General features: G+C 38.1%; 2 protein-coding genes across 5 annotated transcripts; one reads left to right on the forward strand and one right to left on the reverse strand.

Annotated features, from left to right (window-relative positions):
• The first annotated feature begins 395 nt into the window (after positions 1–395).
• foxl2b (forkhead box L2b) lies at positions 396–4,338 on the forward strand. 2 transcript variants are annotated; one of them, XR_008906193.1, is made up of 3 exons: positions 396–580; positions 688–1,660; positions 4,323–4,338. XR_008906193.1 is itself a non-coding variant. In XM_056743231.1 (2 exons), the coding sequence occupies exon 2, from the start codon at positions 690–692 to the stop codon at positions 1,569–1,571; it is 882 nt and encodes a 293-aa protein (XP_056599209.1). In that variant the 5' UTR covers positions 396–580; positions 688–689; the 3' UTR covers positions 1,572–2,233. The 2 variants fall into 2 exon arrangements, 1 of the variants encoding a protein (XP_056599209.1); XM_056743231.1 differs by lacking the exon at positions 4,323–4,338 and having other exon boundaries at positions 688–2,233.
• Positions 4,339–4,674: 336 nt separating this feature from the next.
• LOC130417584 (ATP-sensitive inward rectifier potassium channel 10) lies at positions 4,675–15,430 on the reverse strand. 3 transcript variants are annotated; one of them, XM_056743229.1, is made up of 8 exons: positions 15,275–15,422; positions 13,080–13,238; positions 12,375–12,506; positions 11,766–12,099; positions 10,287–10,498; positions 8,787–8,918; positions 8,523–8,700; positions 4,675–7,528 (listed from the first exon to the last, which is right to left on the reverse strand). In XM_056743229.1, exons 4-8 carry the CDS (start codon positions 12,097–12,099, stop codon positions 7,155–7,157), a joined length of 1,230 nt encoding a protein of 409 aa, XP_056599207.1. In that variant the 5' UTR covers positions 12,375–12,506; positions 13,080–13,238; positions 15,275–15,422; the 3' UTR covers positions 4,675–7,154. The 3 variants fall into 3 exon arrangements, with proteins under 3 accessions (XP_056599207.1, XP_056599208.1, XP_056599206.1); XM_056743230.1 differs by lacking the exon at positions 13,080–13,238 and having other exon boundaries at positions 4,675–7,525; positions 15,275–15,430; XM_056743228.1 differs by lacking the exon at positions 13,080–13,238 and having other exon boundaries at positions 15,275–15,430.
• Positions 15,431–19,282: the final 3,852 nt, after the last annotated feature.

The following is a 19,282-nucleotide window of genomic DNA, read 5'->3' on the forward strand; positions in this document are numbered from 1 at the left end:
AGGTTTCCCTTAATAACAATTAATGTTTTCACTATTAAAAAACATTTAGTGCAACAACAAAAAGTTTCTGTGGATGTTAAACGTAAAAATGTTAAATAATTAATTATAATAAGTTATAGTATTAATCCATATTTACTGAATGTATCCAATAAATGTTAAAAATGGATGCTTAAAATACTTTAGAAATAAGGCAATTAAATATGTCTAGGAGAAAGGAAAATAATGGTTTAATTGTCTCAAGACTGTCAATTAAAGAAGATGAGGTCACAACTGATATATACAAACACTCGCCTTTAAAAGCATCGTTTGATTTGAAGTGACGAAAGCGGAACACGATGAGAACATTATGAGGTCGTGACGAAAGCAAAGTTTCGCATTTCACGAGAGGAAAAAAACGCGCAGGATCATCCAGAAGAAGTCTCGAGCTTCAAGAACCCAGAGAGCGCGAGCCGATCACAGTAAAACTCAAGTGTCAGGAGCGCGAGAGAGGAGCTCTTATTTTACACACAGACGCGCAATATTCTCGAAAACCATCATCATATGATGCACGAGCAACAGATCCACAGGACCTAAAACTCAGGTACGCGCGTCCCGTTATGAGCACTGCGAGCTTTATCGTCCCAGACAAACTTGATGTGTGTTTTCCTTTCATTGTTTTGATGTTTTGCGCTTGTTATGTTTTTCAAGTGATGGCATCTTACCATAGCTTAGATGATGACGCAATGGCTCTGATGGTCCACGACACCAACACGGTGAAGAAAGAGGAATCGGCCAAAGATGAATCGGTCCAAGAGCAAAATCCGGAGAAAGTGGACCCGTCCCAGAAGCCGCCGTACTCGTACGTGGCTTTGATCGCCATGGCCATCCGAGAGAGTTCGGAGAAGAGACTGACGCTGTCCGGTATTTACCAGTACATCATCACCAAGTTCCCTTTCTACGAGAAAAACAAGAAGGGCTGGCAAAACAGCATTCGACACAACCTGAGTCTGAACGAATGCTTCATCAAGGTTCCCCGGGAGGGCGGCGGGGAGCGCAAGGGGAACTATTGGACCCTGGACCCGGCCTGTGAGGATATGTTCGAGAAAGGAAACTACCGGCGCCGGAGGCGCATGAAGCGCCCGTTCAGACCGTCGGTGGCTCACTTCCAACCGGGCAAGTCTCTCTTCGGCGGGGATGCATACGGCGGATACATCTCGGCTCCGAAGTACATCCAGTCGGGCTTCATGAACAACAGCTGGCCGCTCGCGCAGCCGCCGCCGATGACTTACGCCTCGTGCCAGATGGGAAACGGCAACATGAGTCCCATTAAAGGACTGTCCGCCCCGTCGTACAACCCGTACAGCCGAATGCAAGCCATGGGTCTGCCGAACATGATGAACTCGTATAACGGAATGGCTCACCATCAGCACCAGGCGCAGCAGCTGAGCGCGTCTCCGGCTGCTCCCTCGCCGGTTCCGTCCAACAGCGCGGCGGGGCTGCAGTTCACCTGCTCCCGGCAGCCCAGCGAGCTCTACTCGTACTGGGACCACGAGGCCAAGAACTCCACGTTACACTCTCGGATTGACATCTGAAGCCGCTGCGATTTTGGGGATGTAAACGGAGCGCGTAAACTTTTTCTCGTTGTGTCGACGGGCTTCTGTTTTTGTTTTACGCAGCCAAGGTAAACAGGGTAACTTTTGTCGCTGAACCACAGACTTTGCGAGGTTTAAACAAAAGTGTTAACGTACATTCGAGCGATTTGAAGTATTACTAAAATGTGTTGGACTGAATTGAATCTCATATTTTTTTAAATCATTAGTTCGTTGTTTGACTTCTGTATCATGTCATATCACCAGAGAATGTACCTCCTTACGCGCATGCTGTCTTCTGTTACTGGATCGAAAAGTGTGTTTGTTAGAAAAAAAGAGGACGATAATAAACACGATTTCATTACGTAGTTCAGCAAGATTGTTGAGGACCAGTATAACGTTTGGATTGTCAGACCAGCACTTATTTCTATTGTTTGTTTTTAATAAACCGTTTTGAAAATGAACAATGTCTATACACATGAGCGATCACTTCATCATTTAGATGAGAAAGAATGTATAGAATTGTCGTGGGTCGATCTGAAATATTTCACGTCTAAACAGAGATTACTCCAAAAGTCACCGAGCTCCAAAAGTATAAAAAATGTATCCTATATTTATTCGTGCTCATGGCAGAAGAATAATTTTTTTATATCGAGTTGTTATAAAATATCAATGGCTGATTATATTTATCAAACTGTGTAGTTTAGTTCGGTGTAAATAAACAGACGTTAATGAATCCCTTCAGTTAATTTAAAATGTTTTTGTTCACTATTTAAAGGCCTCGTTGAAATTAATTCTTGAAATTGTTTCTTTAAAAAAAGTCAAATATTGGTCGATTTTTTCATTTTTATTTTTGAATCCCGTCTGAAAACTAAACAACATATTTTATCGTTTCTCTGGTGGGTATTTAATGATTTTTAATATAATTACTGAAGAGTGATGCTCCTTACAGACTGAAGATAAGCACACAAGTTTTGTCTTTATTGTAAATAAGCTCCCGCAGTCATTCCTGTAGTTTCTTTTTTCATTTTCATTTTTTTGTTCTGTTCGTGTCTATTCGTTTTCGTATTTCGTTTATATGAAAGTTTAAATGCTAATTCGCAGGAGAGTGTTAAAAGTTAGGCTGTATTTTATAATGAATGCGAACCATAATTGTATTAAAAGAATAGAATAAAGATAACGGACGTATGATCATCACAATAAAATGTTATTGCAGAGAGTGCACTGAGAAAACAATCAAACTTAAATTAATGTACAATTCGACGTGCTTTATATTTTTGTTAAAAGTGTGTTATCAAGTAGTGTTGTTGTTACAGAAATCAGTCTGATATCAGGGATCGAGTTCTGATTTACTGATGGTGCGACAAGAACAATGATTTGTATTGAATTCAGATTGATGGGACACTTTTGACATTGAGAGGCTGAATTTATCCTGTTATTTCATTCTAATAAATCAAAAGTTTAAAATCGAATCACTTGTTGCAAGATTACAACATAAAAAACAGCTGATTTTATTGTGCAGTCAAAATTATACATTTAACAAAAATATTTGTACCATTATCCATTATGATTTTGCAGGCATGCAAATAAACAGCAAATCTAATGCCTGCAAATAATAATTACTGCGTCATAAATTAAACAGAGTTCTTGTTACGTTTTTACGAGCACAAAAGCGGTAGAATATTGACACAAATTATTAAAATCCACAATTTTCACTGCAATGTGATTGACAGAATGGAGTTTGATTGAAACACGTCACTGATCGTCAAACATCAGATGATTACTTTCAAATAATTTTGACCGTATTAATAATTACAGTGTGATTTTATTTATATTCTTCTTTCAGGGTTCAAGTGTTTGGTCTTTGCTCGTTGACCTTCTGCCTTTAGTGTGTCAGTGCAGCTGGTGTTTGTATATTTCACAGTGAATCTGTTGAATTAAAGGAATAAAACTCATCAATATTTATCAAACGGTCCGGAATGCTGCAGAAAAAGCTTGACTAGTACAAATCCGGCAATTGTTCAAACCTATGATCGCAACTACCAAAAACGGCTCAAATCACACACGTTTTTGTGAAATGTTTTTTTAGAATTATTTGTATAAAGCCAGTTAAAGCCACATTCCTGCACACAGTGACGTGTAAACAAACGAAGTCCAGTTATTCCCCATGGAGCAAATTCAGCACAATTCTTCCTTGCGTTATTACAACATTCCACACGTCCATAGAAATCATTTCATACCTTCTCTTGTTCTTCTAAAGTGTTTACTGAACGACCCAAACCCTATTTAGACGAATGTAAAGTGTGTTGTTTATCATTACGGAGAAAATGTGTTAAAAATGAAATGGCAAAAATAATACTTTACAAGTTTCACCACTAGATGGCGCTTCACGAACACCGTGAGCAAAAGGTGTATCTTGGGATCAATAATTCTAACATTTTTAATTATTAAACGATATATATTTACTAAACTTGCTCAGAATGTCGTGTTTTGACAGACTTTGACTGAGTCCAGTGTTTGTAAAGCGTATGGGATGTGTATATCAGTGTTCTCAGAGTCATTCAGTATTTAGCAGCTTATCACCAACACACAAATTACTTTATAAAGATTTATGGAATCTTTAATGGATTACGGACATGAAGCAAGTGAAAAAAATGGTATTTATATTTATTTATCAAATGTGTTTCTGAATGTCATATCATAAACAGCAAAGTTTTCCAAACACATGATGATTTTGTCAACTTTCCTTTCCAGAGTTTGTGAGGTGAACACATATGATCTCAAGACATCTCAGAACTCTGATCAAGTCTAAATCTCAGGTCAGTGTTATATTTATACAGTTTTATCTGAAAAAGATATTAATGAGTGTGATATAATCGGTAACCCTTTACATTGAGGTTCCCTTCATAAAGCATTTATAAAAGTGCTCATTAATGATTATAAGTTTATAATGCATTTTTAAACAAATTAATCATTAATGAACACATTTACAAATGCTTAAAAAGCGTAATTTAATGTAAAGTGTTACCATATAATCTAATACAAATGTGAAGTATTTTATGCAGTTTTGGAACGTGTGAAATATGACAGAGTTTGAAAAACTGTGTCTGTTTTCTTTCAAATATTTATTATTAATTACAGTAATAAACTCAGTTGGAGTAGACGCACAAACAGTACATTATTATCCACACACGTCTGCACTTATTGACCTGTCAGATGTGCAAAAACAGCAATTGATGTCCATCATTACAAGCACCTTGTTATGATTCACAGTCAAACAATATTATCACATGTTAAAGGTTCAGTAATGCATATAAAAAATGTAAGGTCAAATACAGTCATAAGGTGTTAAGAGGCACATTGATATCACACACACAAGAATCATCAATATCTTCATTCATAAACCGCACATACAGTGACCCTAAACCATTTGAAATGAAAGTGGTCAGTATCCATATTGTGATATGTTTCTGTATTTCAGTTGTTTTGTTATTTAATGATAGGCTTGTTGTTAAGTCTTGCGGTATTGTTGTGGGTCACAGTATGTGTATATATACAAAGGCACAGAGCATAATGTACAAAACCTAAGTGCGTTTAGATCATCGAGTCCTAAAGAGCCGATATTCAACATTACAGTAACAGTCAGATAAACATCGTTCAACTCCGGTGGATGTGCAACTTAGAAAAATTCACATTATTGCAGCTCAGAGTTATCATCTGTCATTTGATAGTGTGCTCGCTTATATAAATGAAGAGTTTGGTGCCAAAATGAAATAACTACGTATAAAAAAATGTTTTTTATATGTTATCATGTTTTTATTGTGTTAGTTAGCTGTGCTTTTGAGTTATTATGTCTTTAATCAAAATAAAACAACTGAAGTTTGATTGATATATTGATTGGAATGCACAATATAAAAACATGTATTCACTATAAGTTCTCTTATTTTGGAACCAAATTCTTCAAATATATTTGTCCTAATTCTAATGTTAATTGTGCGTTTGGGTAACTCAAGCATGAGTACACTGAACTGAAGTCGACTTAACAGCGCACTTTTTGGGGATGCACTTTATTTTACAGTCCCGTTTTCAATCTACATGCTCAGGGGCGGACTGGGAAGCAAAATCAGCCCAGGACTATTCGGCCCACATCGGCCCTCCACCATTTCTGTCGACGTGGGGTCAGGTGACCGACTCGCTAATGCCGTCGGGTTGCATGCATTCACGTTTATAATATGTCTGTCTGTCCGGCCCAAGAATCCAATCCGGCCCCATGCGTTAGCGGCCCACCGGGAATAGTTCCGGTACTCCCAATGGCCAGTCTTCCCCTGGTCACGGCCATCGGTGGGATCTGGGCTTTGACAGAATGTCCTACCGGTCAATACGCCCCTGATAACATACTGTGCTGTGTACTTATTATAGTAAATATTATAAACCTGAAACTATCCCAATATAGTTACTTTATGCTTTAGGCAAATGGACCGTAAAATAAAGTACTTCCTTTGGGTAAAACTTTAGATTACGGCCCGTAATGTACCGCATAATTAAACAGCTTAACTAATTGTAACAATAATGTACCTCTACAGAACATATCAGTAGGTGAAGGGGAACAATATGTTTGGGGAATAAACAAGTCAAAAGATATTTATACTCTATTTTAAACTATTTACACCTGACTTTTGGATTAATTTTAATCGGATTGATTTCAGAATAGTTGGTCAGGAATCATTTATTTTAAAAATGAGTTATTATGAGTTATCTTTGAGCTTTAATGTGTAAAAGGTGCAATGTTGATCTTTTGAAGCGATTATCAAGTAGTTCAGTGGTTTAATTTCATAATAAATATTTTATATTTCTTAGGGCTGTCAACCAATTAATCGTGAGTAATTGCATCCAGAATAAAAGTTTGTGTCTACGTAATATATATCTTTGTACTTTGCATTTTAATTTTGTATTTATGATCATAAACAAATACAGATACTTGTTTATATATATATTTAGGAAATATTAAATGTATTCATTTATATTTACCAATAATTGAAATTCTAAATAAACTGTTGTTAATTGTAATAATTGTATATTTTTGTATATATTTCTCAAATATAGGCAAAATTAATATGCACAGTACACTGACATATATTACGTAAACACAAACTTTTATTCTGTATGCGATTAATCACGATTAATCATTTGACAGCCCTCATTTTGTTCAATTTTCCTCACTCTTACCCCTTTATTCCCCGAACGTTGTATATTGTTCCCCTTTATTTACACATATGTAGGTATATTATTGTTACAATTAGTTACGCAGTAAATCCTGTTTAATTATGCGTGCAGTAATCTAAAGCGTTACCCACTTTTTTTGTATAGAGCGGGCCAGTCTGGTCTAACAGAAGTCCCACTAAAGTCTAAAGTATACTAATAAAATATACTTGACCTTTAAGTTAATCCAATGTACTTTAGATATACGTATTAGAGTAGACTTATTTGTTGTATTTGATGTACTTTGAAGTGTTTCTGTGATGTCCAGTGTATGATCCGAGTTCTGAAGTGAGATCCGTTGAGAAGCACTGGGCGGGATGATCAGTTTCAGACGTTACTGACTCTCACACTGTGATCTCTGTCTGTCTGTTTCTCATCAGCTTTGTATCTTTGCTCCAGTCTTATCTTCTCGGGGTCGGTTCCATCGGCGTCTCCGTGGTAACCATCAGGACTGTTCGCAGGGGCCAGACTGAAGGAAGGCAGGGTCTTGGTTTTCACCACTTTGTCGAAGTATGCGAGGTCCGCCACGTATTTTCCGGTTGGAGAGAGAGATACGATGGGCTGGAACTCATAACCCCAGACGATCTCGTCGGGCAGGTAAGAGGTTCTCACCTGACAGGTGGCTGACGTGGGTTCTATCGTCGCATTCATCATAACCAGCAGCTCAAAGTCGACCCGATTCGAATCTATCCAACCTCCTTCTGACAGACAGAAACATTTGTATGAGACGTGTGGATACCACCTCATCATTTATGACATGTGTTCACCGTCATGTGAGGAGACGTGTTCAGCAGAATAAAGAGAAATGCTCATGATCGATTAATCACTTGATTTTTACTTACTCAAACAATCTTGTTAAGGGAACAGTTCACCCCAAAATGAAAATGCTGTCTTCATTTACTCACACTCAAACTGTTCCAAACCTGTAGAAATGACTTCTGGAAGTGTGTTCTTCAAAATATCATTTTTTTCGTATACAATTATTTTCTACTATGGTAGTCAATGGTGCCCTAGAACTGAAATTTGCTAACATTCTTCCAAATATCTTTCTTTGTGTTCAGAAATATAAACAGATTAGGAACGACTTGAGGGTGAGTAAATGGTGACAGAATTGTCATTTTTGGGTGAACTGTCCCTTTAATTCAACTTAAACACAAACATGTTTTTTCGTCTGTATCTTTGAAAATCGTCTGATAAATAATCTGAATCAATCCAATTTTAGACGCTAATGTGGATCATGAAGTGTTTCTGTTACTGTCTGTTCTTCATGTGTGTTCTATTAAATAATTGATTGATCGTTTTGATGATAATCGATCAAAACCATTCTTGAAAGTTTACAATTAATTCATAAAAATGCTTGGAATGTGAGAATGTTGTGTTATAATGTCTGAACACGTACACACACAAACACACACAAGCACACACATAAGCACGCACGCACACACAAAAGCACACACGCGCGCACAAACACAACCACATACGCACACACACACACAAACAAGCAAACACACACGCACACACGCACACACACACACACACACAAACACACACACACACAAACAAGCAAACACACACGCACACACACACACACACAAACACACACACACACACACACATACACACACACAAACAAGCAAACACACACGCACACACACACAAACACACAAACACACAGACAGAGGATGTTTTGTGTACCTTTGGCTGCCCAGCCTCTCAGAGGACTCTCTTCATCTATGATGTGATAGAATGTGAGAGGAACGATGAGGAACGGACTTTCACTCGCTGTGTCCACACTGAAAGTCACATTCTTCTGATCAAAACCCACTGTTTCCCCTTCCTTAGGAACACACGGCTGTACAAGTTTTCCAGTCACCTGAGAAAAAAAAGAGATGCTGTCTATGAAGGGCACTTCACTTTAGAAGGTTACGGTTCAGTGCTGATGCTCTACAGTGAAGTTACCTGACAGCCCAGCAGAAGACTCTTGCGCATGTTTGCCACTCTGATCAAGAGACATGGCAGGCCGTCATGATGGGTTATCACAGCGTGCTGACTGAAGCGGATCGTCTCGCCGCGCTTCTTAGGCCGAGCCACCTGAGAGAGAGAGAGAGAGAGAGAGAGAGAGAGAGAGAAAAAAAGAGAGACTTTAACATTCTTGAACTATGTCGCAATCATATGGAACGGATATAACCACACGGACAAGGCTAGGAAGTGATTCTTACACGCTGTTTACACGCAAAACTGCTCCTCACCCTCTGGAAACGAGCTCTCTTGTGGCCCAAGGGCAGGGCAGGGCTGCAATGACTGACAGATCGTAAAGTGGCAATCGAATCTGCCACCTTTTAAAGAGCACGTTCCCTGCAATCCCATCTTTTTCAGATATTGCCTTTAACAGAATTCGCTTTTCTCAGACTACAGCCCTCTACTTTCCGAGTTTATGATGTCACTATTCCTAGTATTTTTAGTAACCTCCACCCAAAGGAATACGTCAAAAAAAGGGGCGAAGATCTTTCTCAGAGAAGAGAAAGAGCCGCTGGAGTAGTGTTTGGTTATCAGAGATTATAAACATTTGACTGAGCTACACACTAAACTTCTTTCACTTTCATCACAGTCCTACAGCTGGTCATAAGAGTTCAGCGACACACATTCTAAGATTACCAACAGTCAGATAACAGCTTTATGACTTTAACATCCGCTGTGAAGCTGTTGTGTGTAATACACTGATATTGTGTGTTTGTGCGCTTACCTCTTAAACACTTCTGTGAAACATCCTCTGAAGTCCTGCTTACAAATGTCTCCTGGTCAATCTGCTTGTTTTATTATCTAACTGAGGTTTAATATAAAAAGGCAAAACTAACACTTATGTTATTAGTGTTAATTAATATAACTGGTCTGACGCAATTTGGTCTGGTGTCATTTCCCTCGCCATAGTAGGAAAATAATTCACCTCGATGGATCCGAATGTTTTTAACTGATGGTGTGAAGTTGACTCCATTGTTACTATTTATAGCTAAAAGCCAAAGCTTATTAAAACCCGTGCACTGAGAGGCACAGACCATTCAAAACCGCCAATCATAACAGAACTGGTCAGCTTTATCAATCAGAGCATTTCGGAAGGAGGGACTTTATATAGACCGGAAGAACTCCAGTCGTTTTGTTAGAAGAGGGACAGCGGTGAACAATAGACTTATGTGAAATATGTGAAACATATAGCGTTTTTTTTAAATTAGAAGCATAAACATTGATTGATAAACACCCACAAAACATCATCAAAGCCTCCATAACAGCCAAAGACTGGATCCTTTAACGATCCAATCAGTTGTGGGTGGATGAACTCAAGTCGGGTATACGTCACGATACAGTTAAAATGGTGAAAGCTACTTCCGTTTGATGCCTACTTTACATGTTTAAACCAACACTCAATGAAAATGAATTCTGTGGCAGTGGGCTCTTTTGAAGCACCTTGGCGAGGAAGGTTCCTGTTATGAAGATCTCCATGGCGGTGGTGATGAGGAGCTGAATGATGAGCAGGACTATAGCAGACGGACATTCTTCAGTGATGCAGCGATAACCGTAACCGATGGTGGTCTGTGTCTCCAGAGAGAAGAGGAACGCACCCGTCACCGTCTGCATCTGCATCACACACACGCTGTGATTGGCTGGAGGGTCAAACTCTACGGGACGGGACACAAAACACACACAACATTTAAATGGCATTCGCTGAGCAACAGCTTCGCCTTATTTTCATTGTATATATGCCAAGAAAGATTACATTTTAATGGGCGTCTCCTGTAAAACAGGTAAGACTTTATGATATTTACTTTTTGCTCAGAAAAACAAAAACAAAAATGCAATTAAATTAAACAGAAAAAGGTTACATTTTTTGGAACAACAGCAATTTAAAGCAGTATTACGCTGCTTGTTTTTCTGCTCAAAACCCTTTTCGCCATTGACCCTTATATTATTAATGTTATGTAAGACCTGAGCTGCTTTACATGCACTTATTAGTTTATTCCCATAATTATCAATTTATTTCATTTAGTTTTGTGACAAGACAGAAATTAATGTGGAAATACTATTTTGGTGTGGACAACTGTCAAAATTGTCAACAACGTTAATGCAAATGGCCACAAATGTCGAAATATATTATACCACAAAATTAGTTTTAGTTTTTATAACATCTGATATAATGAAGCAATATTAAAAAGCAAGAGAGACTAACTCACTTTTAAGAGCAAAAACGTTTTCACATTTCCAGCGATAAAAAGAGTTTGTATGATATTCCTTTGACATTTCATCTCAAGGAGGGCAAAATGAAATTATTCTCACAAGATATTATCAATATCGGGGATTTAGACAAACATTTTCACCTGTAGACTTGAGATGATCTGAATCAAACAAATGTTAAATGAATGGTGTGATCAGTGTTACTCTGAAAAAGTAATTCATAACTAGTTTATGACATATTCAATAGTGTGATTATATTACTGTACAAAAGACTCTTTCCAAACAGTATTTAATTACTTATGACTAATCACTTTTTATATCCTGACAACCTTGTTTATAGAATTGATTTAAGGATAGACATGAAACGCCTTATTTATTTCATTCAAATAACTACATAAATGATTCTTATTAGCTGACTAAAGTATACAAATGTAAAAAGGATACAGTGAAGTATGGATTTTAAAGAAAGAATTTTAATTTTGATGTCATTTCCACTATTGAATTTATTTCAAAGTATTTAGTTCTATTACATCAGAGTAACTGTAATTAAATTACAGGAAAAATAAGAGTAATCCCTCACTCTACTTTTTCCCCTCACTACAAGAAAAAAGTAATACAATTACTGTAACTCATTACTTAATAACTAGGTAAATAAATCCGCTCATTACTTTTGATCTGGTAATTAAAAAACGTTATTCTGTCTCTCTCACTTACCCAGCAGGTCTCCGTGCACCCATGCCAGCAGGTACCACAGCAGGCCAAACATGAACCACGTCCCCACGAACGTGGCGCTGAACAGGATTAGTTTGTATCTCCACTGCATGTCCACAACGGTGGTCCAGGGGTCTCGCAGGTACAGAGCTCCAAGCCCACTGGCATGCTCGATGTGGACGTTACTCCGCCCATCTTTAGATAACACACGCCTCTGGCGCTTCAGATGACTCAAGTCTCCCACCCCTGCCAGCAGTGGCTTTAAGACATCCGTCTGGGGGTGGTATACATTCTGATGGGCGGGGCCATTAGTGGAGGGGGGTGTGGCCGATATCATCTGAAGAAGAAAACAAGGTACATGTGACACTGCACTGTATTTGCACATTGGTAAACTAACAGCAAATCTAGATGATGTTTGAGGATTTGATTAGATTGTTGTAGCGAAAACAAACAACTTCTCATGTTTGTTTTTGTTCTTTAAATTCTGTCGCAAATTCTATCATTTTATTTGTCCGATGTGGGTGTAAATGTGTGTGGCAACTGGGTCTTGCTATGCTACTGATTCTGGGTGGTTGTATATTTTGAATTATGATTTTAATATGGCTCGTTTACCTGGACGGATGCCTGAACGAGCTTGTGTGGAGTAGATCAGATCACCTCAGAAAGACTTTTAGGCAGGAATGTGACTGACACATGAGAAGCCTTTATTAAGATGTTTCATGTTTCCTCTCATGCTGCCTTCACCTGCTCTCACAATGTTCAGAAACAAAGAAGCACACCGCGTTATATAACAAAGTATTAGAGTCCCATTGAAAATTAATATAATAATTACAATTTTTATTTAAATATTGCAGCGTTTATTGTAAATCGCTTGCCAATGTGGGTCATTCTCTTTTTTTAAAGTGTGTGTGCCCTCATAAAAATATGTGCCCTCATAATCTTCGGTTGAAATCTGAAAATGCACTTCCGCCCTCTACACTTACATTTATTCATTAGGCAGATACTTTTATCCAAAGCGACTTACACGTAGGAGATTATATAAACATTTGGTCAAGACGCTAAACAGTAACGTTAGTTTACAAGGCCATGCTACAAGAAGGATTAAAGATGAAGTAAGCAAAGGAGAGAATGAATAATATGGTTATGGAATATTGGTTAGTAAAATAAATGCGGAACAGGTATGTTTTGAGCCTTTTTTTTAAATTGTTAAGGATGCTGCAGTTCGGGTGGAGGCAGAGAAACGGGTAGAGACGGTGGGGCCTTAATAATTGGACCCAGGGAGGTGGTACATAAAGAGAAGAGTAGAGGGGCAAGTACTGATCCCTGAGGAACTCCAGTTGTCAGCTGGTAAGATCTGGGTGTCTCGCTTCTCCAGGACACCATAAAGGATCTGCCTGTGAGATAAGAGTCAAACCAGATCCAGAGATACCCAGTTTGAAAAGAGCAGGATCTGGAGGTTCACAGTGTCAAATGCTCCTGAGAGAGATCAAGCAGAATAAGGTCAGTTGACAAGGATTAGGCCCTTGCTTGCCGTAGGTTTTCCACGTCAGACAGGAGAGCGGTCTCCGTAGTCTTTAGTGACCATCCATCTCAGATGATGTAAATTAGAGCATATGTTAATTCCCCTTCCCTTCAGCTGTCAGTCTGCTCCCAGTTTCAAAATGTGTCATGCAAAGGTTTTGTGTGCTGTCCCCTTCAAGGAGGGTGATATATCCTGCTTGGAACAAACCGTCTATCAAATCGCAGTGAAAAACAAGCCACGGCCACTGTTTTTTCACTGGGAAATGCGGAAGCTAAAACCATCGCAACTTCCAGTTCACGGGGACTTCAAATGAACTTGACTTTTCTGATTTATTTAGTGGATGAACGATTCGGTTCTGCTCAAGTTCACTAACTGTCATCAAGTCGTTCTGTTTGTCTTTATTGCATGTAATGTTTTATCCCTTCAAACATGTTTTTGGTTTGAAAGGTGTGCGTGTTTGTGTGCTACCTCTTTGAAAAAGCACACTTTATCTGTAGTTTCCAAAAATCAACCTGTGTGTGCTTGTGTGTGTCATGGTCATCATGTGATAGATTCTTTCTCATACATTAACAGAGCTCTGTTCTCGTACAGTAAAGAAATGACTATAGTAATCATCATTCCTGTTATAACAGTTACCATAGTTACTTTTACTTCAGTAAAACTGTAATAACCACTAATGTCTTGATTCTGGAAGATTCTATTGTGTCACATTCATTAATAATGATAAATATTTTGAAAACCGTTGGTAGTGTGGTAAAGTGTACACAGTCTCTGTGGTGCCGCCTTATCATAACTTTCTCTCTGTCTGTCTCTCTCTCAACCTGTCTCATTCTCTGGGGTACAAAGAAACACATTGTGTAAGGTAGACCAGAAGAACAAAAAAGACCACTGACAAACATATCATTGTGTGTGTGTGTGTGTGTGCGCGCGTCACAATATGAGCTGATTAGTATTCTAATGGGGATAATAATCCCCCCTCAGAAAATGCTTTCAAAACTCTCTCTCTGACACACACACACTCTGCCTCTCTCTCTCTCTCTCTCTTATTCCATCTCTCTCTCTCACTCACTCATTCACTGTCTCACTCTCTCATCTATGCACTGTCCATCTCACTAATTCTTTGTCTCTGTCTCTCTCTCGCTATTTCCATATCTCTTTCTTTCTCTCTCTCTCTCTTTCTCTCTCTCTCTTTCTCTCTCTCTCTCGCTCACTCACTCACTCAGTCACTTAAACACTGTCTCTCTCGCTTATTGCATCTCCGTCTCTCTCTCGCTCTCTATATATATATATATATATATCTCTCTCTCTCTTTTTCTCTCTCTCTCTCTCTCTCTCTCTCTCTCTCTTTCTCTCTCTCTCTCTCTCTCTCTCTCGCTCACTCACTCACTCACTCACTCACTCACTCACTCACTCACTTTCACACTGTCTCTCTTGCTTTTTCCATCTCTCTCTCTCTCTCTCTCTCTCTCTTTCACAGACTCTGAGCGAGTTACAATACTGGAGCGTAACAGTAGGTCTTTTACTGTATTGTATGTGGTGTGTTCCTCCACGGTCGTGGGTTCATCTTCCAACACACAAACAGATGAAATAGAGTGTGAATAAACGCATCATGTTCATGTATTTACAGATGGTTTGATTCCCAGTGAACACACATACACATACGGATCAAATATATAGAAAGTCACTTTGGATGAAGCGTCTGACAAATGCATAAATGTAGGCCACATATTACGTAAGTTCATTTGAATGCTCAAGAACGTGGTTTAAACGAAGTTCACAAGCTACTAATTTCTACTTTTGCATAAACAAACACTGTTTTCTGAGCTCATGTAAGTTATGAAATGATGTGTGCAGGTGCAGGTGTGTATAGCATCTGTTCAGACTTTTAAACTCAAACTCATGTAAACCAATGATGTTGAATCCGTTATTGAGGTTTGTGGGTCCGTCACGTCCAATGTTCAAGAGTGTGAAGTGAAGTTGAATGACTCACCTCGCTGCGACCCGTCGGCTGGATGAGGGTTTTGATGAAAGGAGAGTTGTTTGTAGTTGTGATGAGCTCTGCTACATGATTCCCAACCGAACCGAAGCACTGAGTTTATTCAGCGGAATCTCTTCAGTACAGCTGAAATGTCTGTGGCGCTCAGAACAAACCACTTGCTCTTATAAACTGCCATCTCTCTCTCTCTTCCGTTCTCTCGCTCTCTCTTCATTTCATTCAGCAGACCCTTCCAGCTAATCTTTGTTCTTTAGACTGACATCTAACCTTTCAGGCAATGCATTTAATGATCTATTACATTAAAGGAACAGTTTGTCCAAAAATGAAAATTCTGTCATCACTCATGTTTTGAGAAATGTGTGAAAGCAATCGTTGACTTCCATTACATTTTTTCCTACAAACAGAACTGAAAATGAAGGACATTCTTCCAAATATCTTTCTCACTTTTTATCAGAACTAAGTGAATGATGACAGAATTTTCATTTTGGGGACCAACTATTCCTTTAATGTGTTCTTCGTCATAATTATAATTCTGTACATGAGCGATACATGTAAATGAATAAGGGAAAGAGTTTATACATGACATATTTTATATAAATCTATTGAATTTTACTTTATTTGAGAGCTTTTGCAGTGTAAGGAATTTATTTTAATATTTTAAAAATGTGGTGCTTTAATATATTCAACTGATAGCATTACCACAGTCAAATATAATATTCTGATCTTTTTTTATGATTTTTTAATTTTATTTAGTCGATTTTACAAGTCTGTGAATAAGGAAACGCATGCATTATAATCCAATTTGGATCCAATTCTTATTCTAAATGAAATGAATATAGACGGCATGAAAAATATAAAAGTTAATTCCTTTTCCCCCCTCTCATGTTTCATCGAATTCCATTTCATTGAGTTTTCTTTTTCTTCAGAAGACCACAGAAGATATTTTGAAGAAATTTGATCGTCAACCAACACTGAACCGCATTGACGTCCATCAGATAGACACAAAACCACTGAGACATGTCTCAAAATATCTTCTTTGGTGTTCCACTGGGAAAAAAACTTGCAAACCACATGAGAGATAAAAAATGACATCGTTTTATCTCTTTAATATGCAAAGACACCAGTAGACGTTTGATTCATTCATACACAGCCAGCAGTGTATTATATAATGTGTGTGAGTGTTGAAAGAGAGTGGTGTAATATCTCAGTGATCAGCGCGAGAGCTCTTGCACTGGTGTGAAAGGAAGAAGCTGAATTAAAAGCCTTCTCAGGTTTTCTTTCATTGTGTCACTCAGTGTTTGTCCACATTAAGGGGTTTTGTTCTGATCGGGACCCTTTGCACAAACTTCCTCCACATGTGTAGATGTGGAACGGAACGTCCTGTGAACAGCATCACACGACGTGAGAGGAATGAGAAGTGTGAGAGAGTGACGAAGTGTTTCTTCAATGAGAGATGGAGGAGAATACACCTTCCTTTCACATTCATGCATTTAACATGTGTCTAAATTGACTCACACGTTCAAGCTCAACACATGTTTATCATCAGTTGCATTCTCTGGGATTCGAACCCATGACCTTTATAGTTTGCAATTATTGCAAAGTTTATAAAAAAGTTTATAATTAGTGATCTTCGTTTAGTTAAACATTTGAGCTGAATATATGTAGTTGAGGGTATACACAGGTGTTTATTTTTTATTTATTTAGAAACTTTCGGTTTTTTGTGCTTTTAAAAAAGATAAAAATAATGACGTACAGCTTTGGATACACTCCATAAAATATACCAAATATACATTCAAAGTCATCTGAACATGTAGAAGAGAAGATAAAGAAGTAGAAAAAAATAAACACGTTTTAATCATAGTACATGAAAGATCTTTCATGTACAGCGTTTTGTTATTAATTATTCTTAGGGATTTATTTAAATGTTCTACTTCACACAAGACGTATATAAAAGTAGGTATTTTCTTAAGAAACCTTTCGGTATACGCATTTATACCCACTTCTTTATAAATCGGCATTGCGTATTGCCTCTTGTGTAGTGTATACGTCATAGGCCTATTATACCCTCAGTCGTTTTTCCATGTCATAAAAGTTGTGAAAAACAAGACAAACTGAATAAACTTCTGCCAATATTGTAGAAATGCCGATGATTGATCTCAGATATGATCGACCTCAGCGTGCTACAAGCTCATCGATCTAATCGAGATGACCAATCAAATGAAGGAAGCCGAGCATTACTAGGCGGGAGCTGCTGTCCACAGAAACCCAGCTCGAGGTCAGTTTAACTGTGAAAGAGCACAATCAATGGAAGTAAACCAGCTAATTTTTCTTGTAAAGAAATATAAGGAGTAGTTCACATGTCGCGTGTCTTAAAACGCGTGCAAAACGCATCTTCTTTCCACATCTCTCTGGAGTTTGCGCGCTTGACCCGCGTCAACATGGTAAACGACCGAATGTAAAAGCCAGTCATTCTTAAAGGAATTGTCGTTCTTTGATCTGTTTCTATATTCTTTTAATGTTACATGTTTAAAAAAACGCTATAAAACACAATATAAACGTGATTTTTTGAAAAATGTTAAAAACGGAGTTATCTCATTTTGGAAGCAAACTCTTCATATTGACCATGAGTTTTTATATTTTAGTGATGCTCGTGAAGAAACGGTTTCTACATTCCTTTCACTCCGAAACCCCGCCTTCCCAGCTACGTCAGCCAATCCGATGTTTGAAAAGTCAAGCACAAAAAAGTGACAGAGGAGAGCGATTCCCGCGGAACCAATGAGCTCGCGCGACGTCACGCTAGTAAATGATGTACTGAGTGCGTGTGTGTGGTGCAGCAGGAAGCTCGTTAAAGTGTTTTTGCCACGGATACACAAACACAGATCCACGAAAAGAGTAACATGTGACAAGATCACCGGCGATAGAAACATCGCGCAGCTTAACGTTGAGCTAAATGAAAACACAATCATAAATCCATATGCGTATTTATTTAGTGCTATCGTCAGTTACTGTATGTGTGTGCGCTCGAAAACGTGCATTCCCCGCTCTGAGGCGCGCTCCTGTCATTCAAAAGTTAACGGTCATTTTCGTCATTTCACATAAGTTAAGCGGTGAAGATATCTTTGTATTTTCATTTTAAAACGTTTTTGAGAGATTTGACAGTAAATGATTTTTTCGTGATTTTCGATTGATTTGACAAATCTAAATTACAAGACCATGATGTAAGGACTAAAACTCGAGGCTTTTGATTCGTTAGAACGTATCTGAAAACGGAGCCGCGATAGCCTGAAGAAAATGTAATGATCATTATTCTGTCCATAAATATCTGCTTTAAATCCTGTATATTGTGTTAAAGTCATTGATTATTTTATTTTGATATATGTGTCTGATGCTGAGGTAGCCTACACACATTGTGGGTTCTATTAGAAATGGTTTAGTTCGGTTTAAATCGAAACTCTCTCTTCAGGTCAGGCTAACAGAAGAATCTAATGCATTAATGTCATCCTCCATATAGCGTGGGAAGACGTATTTGACTTATTTTAACTAGATTAGATAAACGATGGATAATACTGACGTATAGAGAGGCCAAACGGACCCGAGATAAATATTTTAGGTTTCCCCGAACGTTTCCCTAACGTTAGTTTCTGGTTCCCAAAAAGTTTTTTTAATGTTTTGTTTTTGATTATCGTTACGGAAATAAAACGTTCGTTCCATTGTTTGATATAACGTTAGGTGAACGTCACATAACGTTTAGTACAAAAGGTAACGTTTTATTTCCATTAAGAAACTTCCCCGGAGAACCAAAAACTAAATAACGTTCTGAGAACCATAAACTAACGTCAGGGGAACGTTCAGGGAACCAAAAATTGTTAGCTGGTTAACTTGAAATGTTTTATCATATCAGGGGTAGCTCACATGTTATCTAATTTGCACCCCAATAGTCTTAAAATACACATATATAGAGGAAGTCAGGAAAAACTGGTTAAATTGGTATTTAAAAATAAA

Source organism: Triplophysa dalaica, chromosome 3 (genome assembly GCF_015846415.1).
Source record: "Triplophysa dalaica isolate WHDGS20190420 chromosome 3, ASM1584641v1, whole genome shotgun sequence".
In the NCBI taxonomy this organism is placed as follows: domain Eukaryota; kingdom Metazoa; phylum Chordata; class Actinopteri; order Cypriniformes; family Nemacheilidae; genus Triplophysa; species Triplophysa dalaica.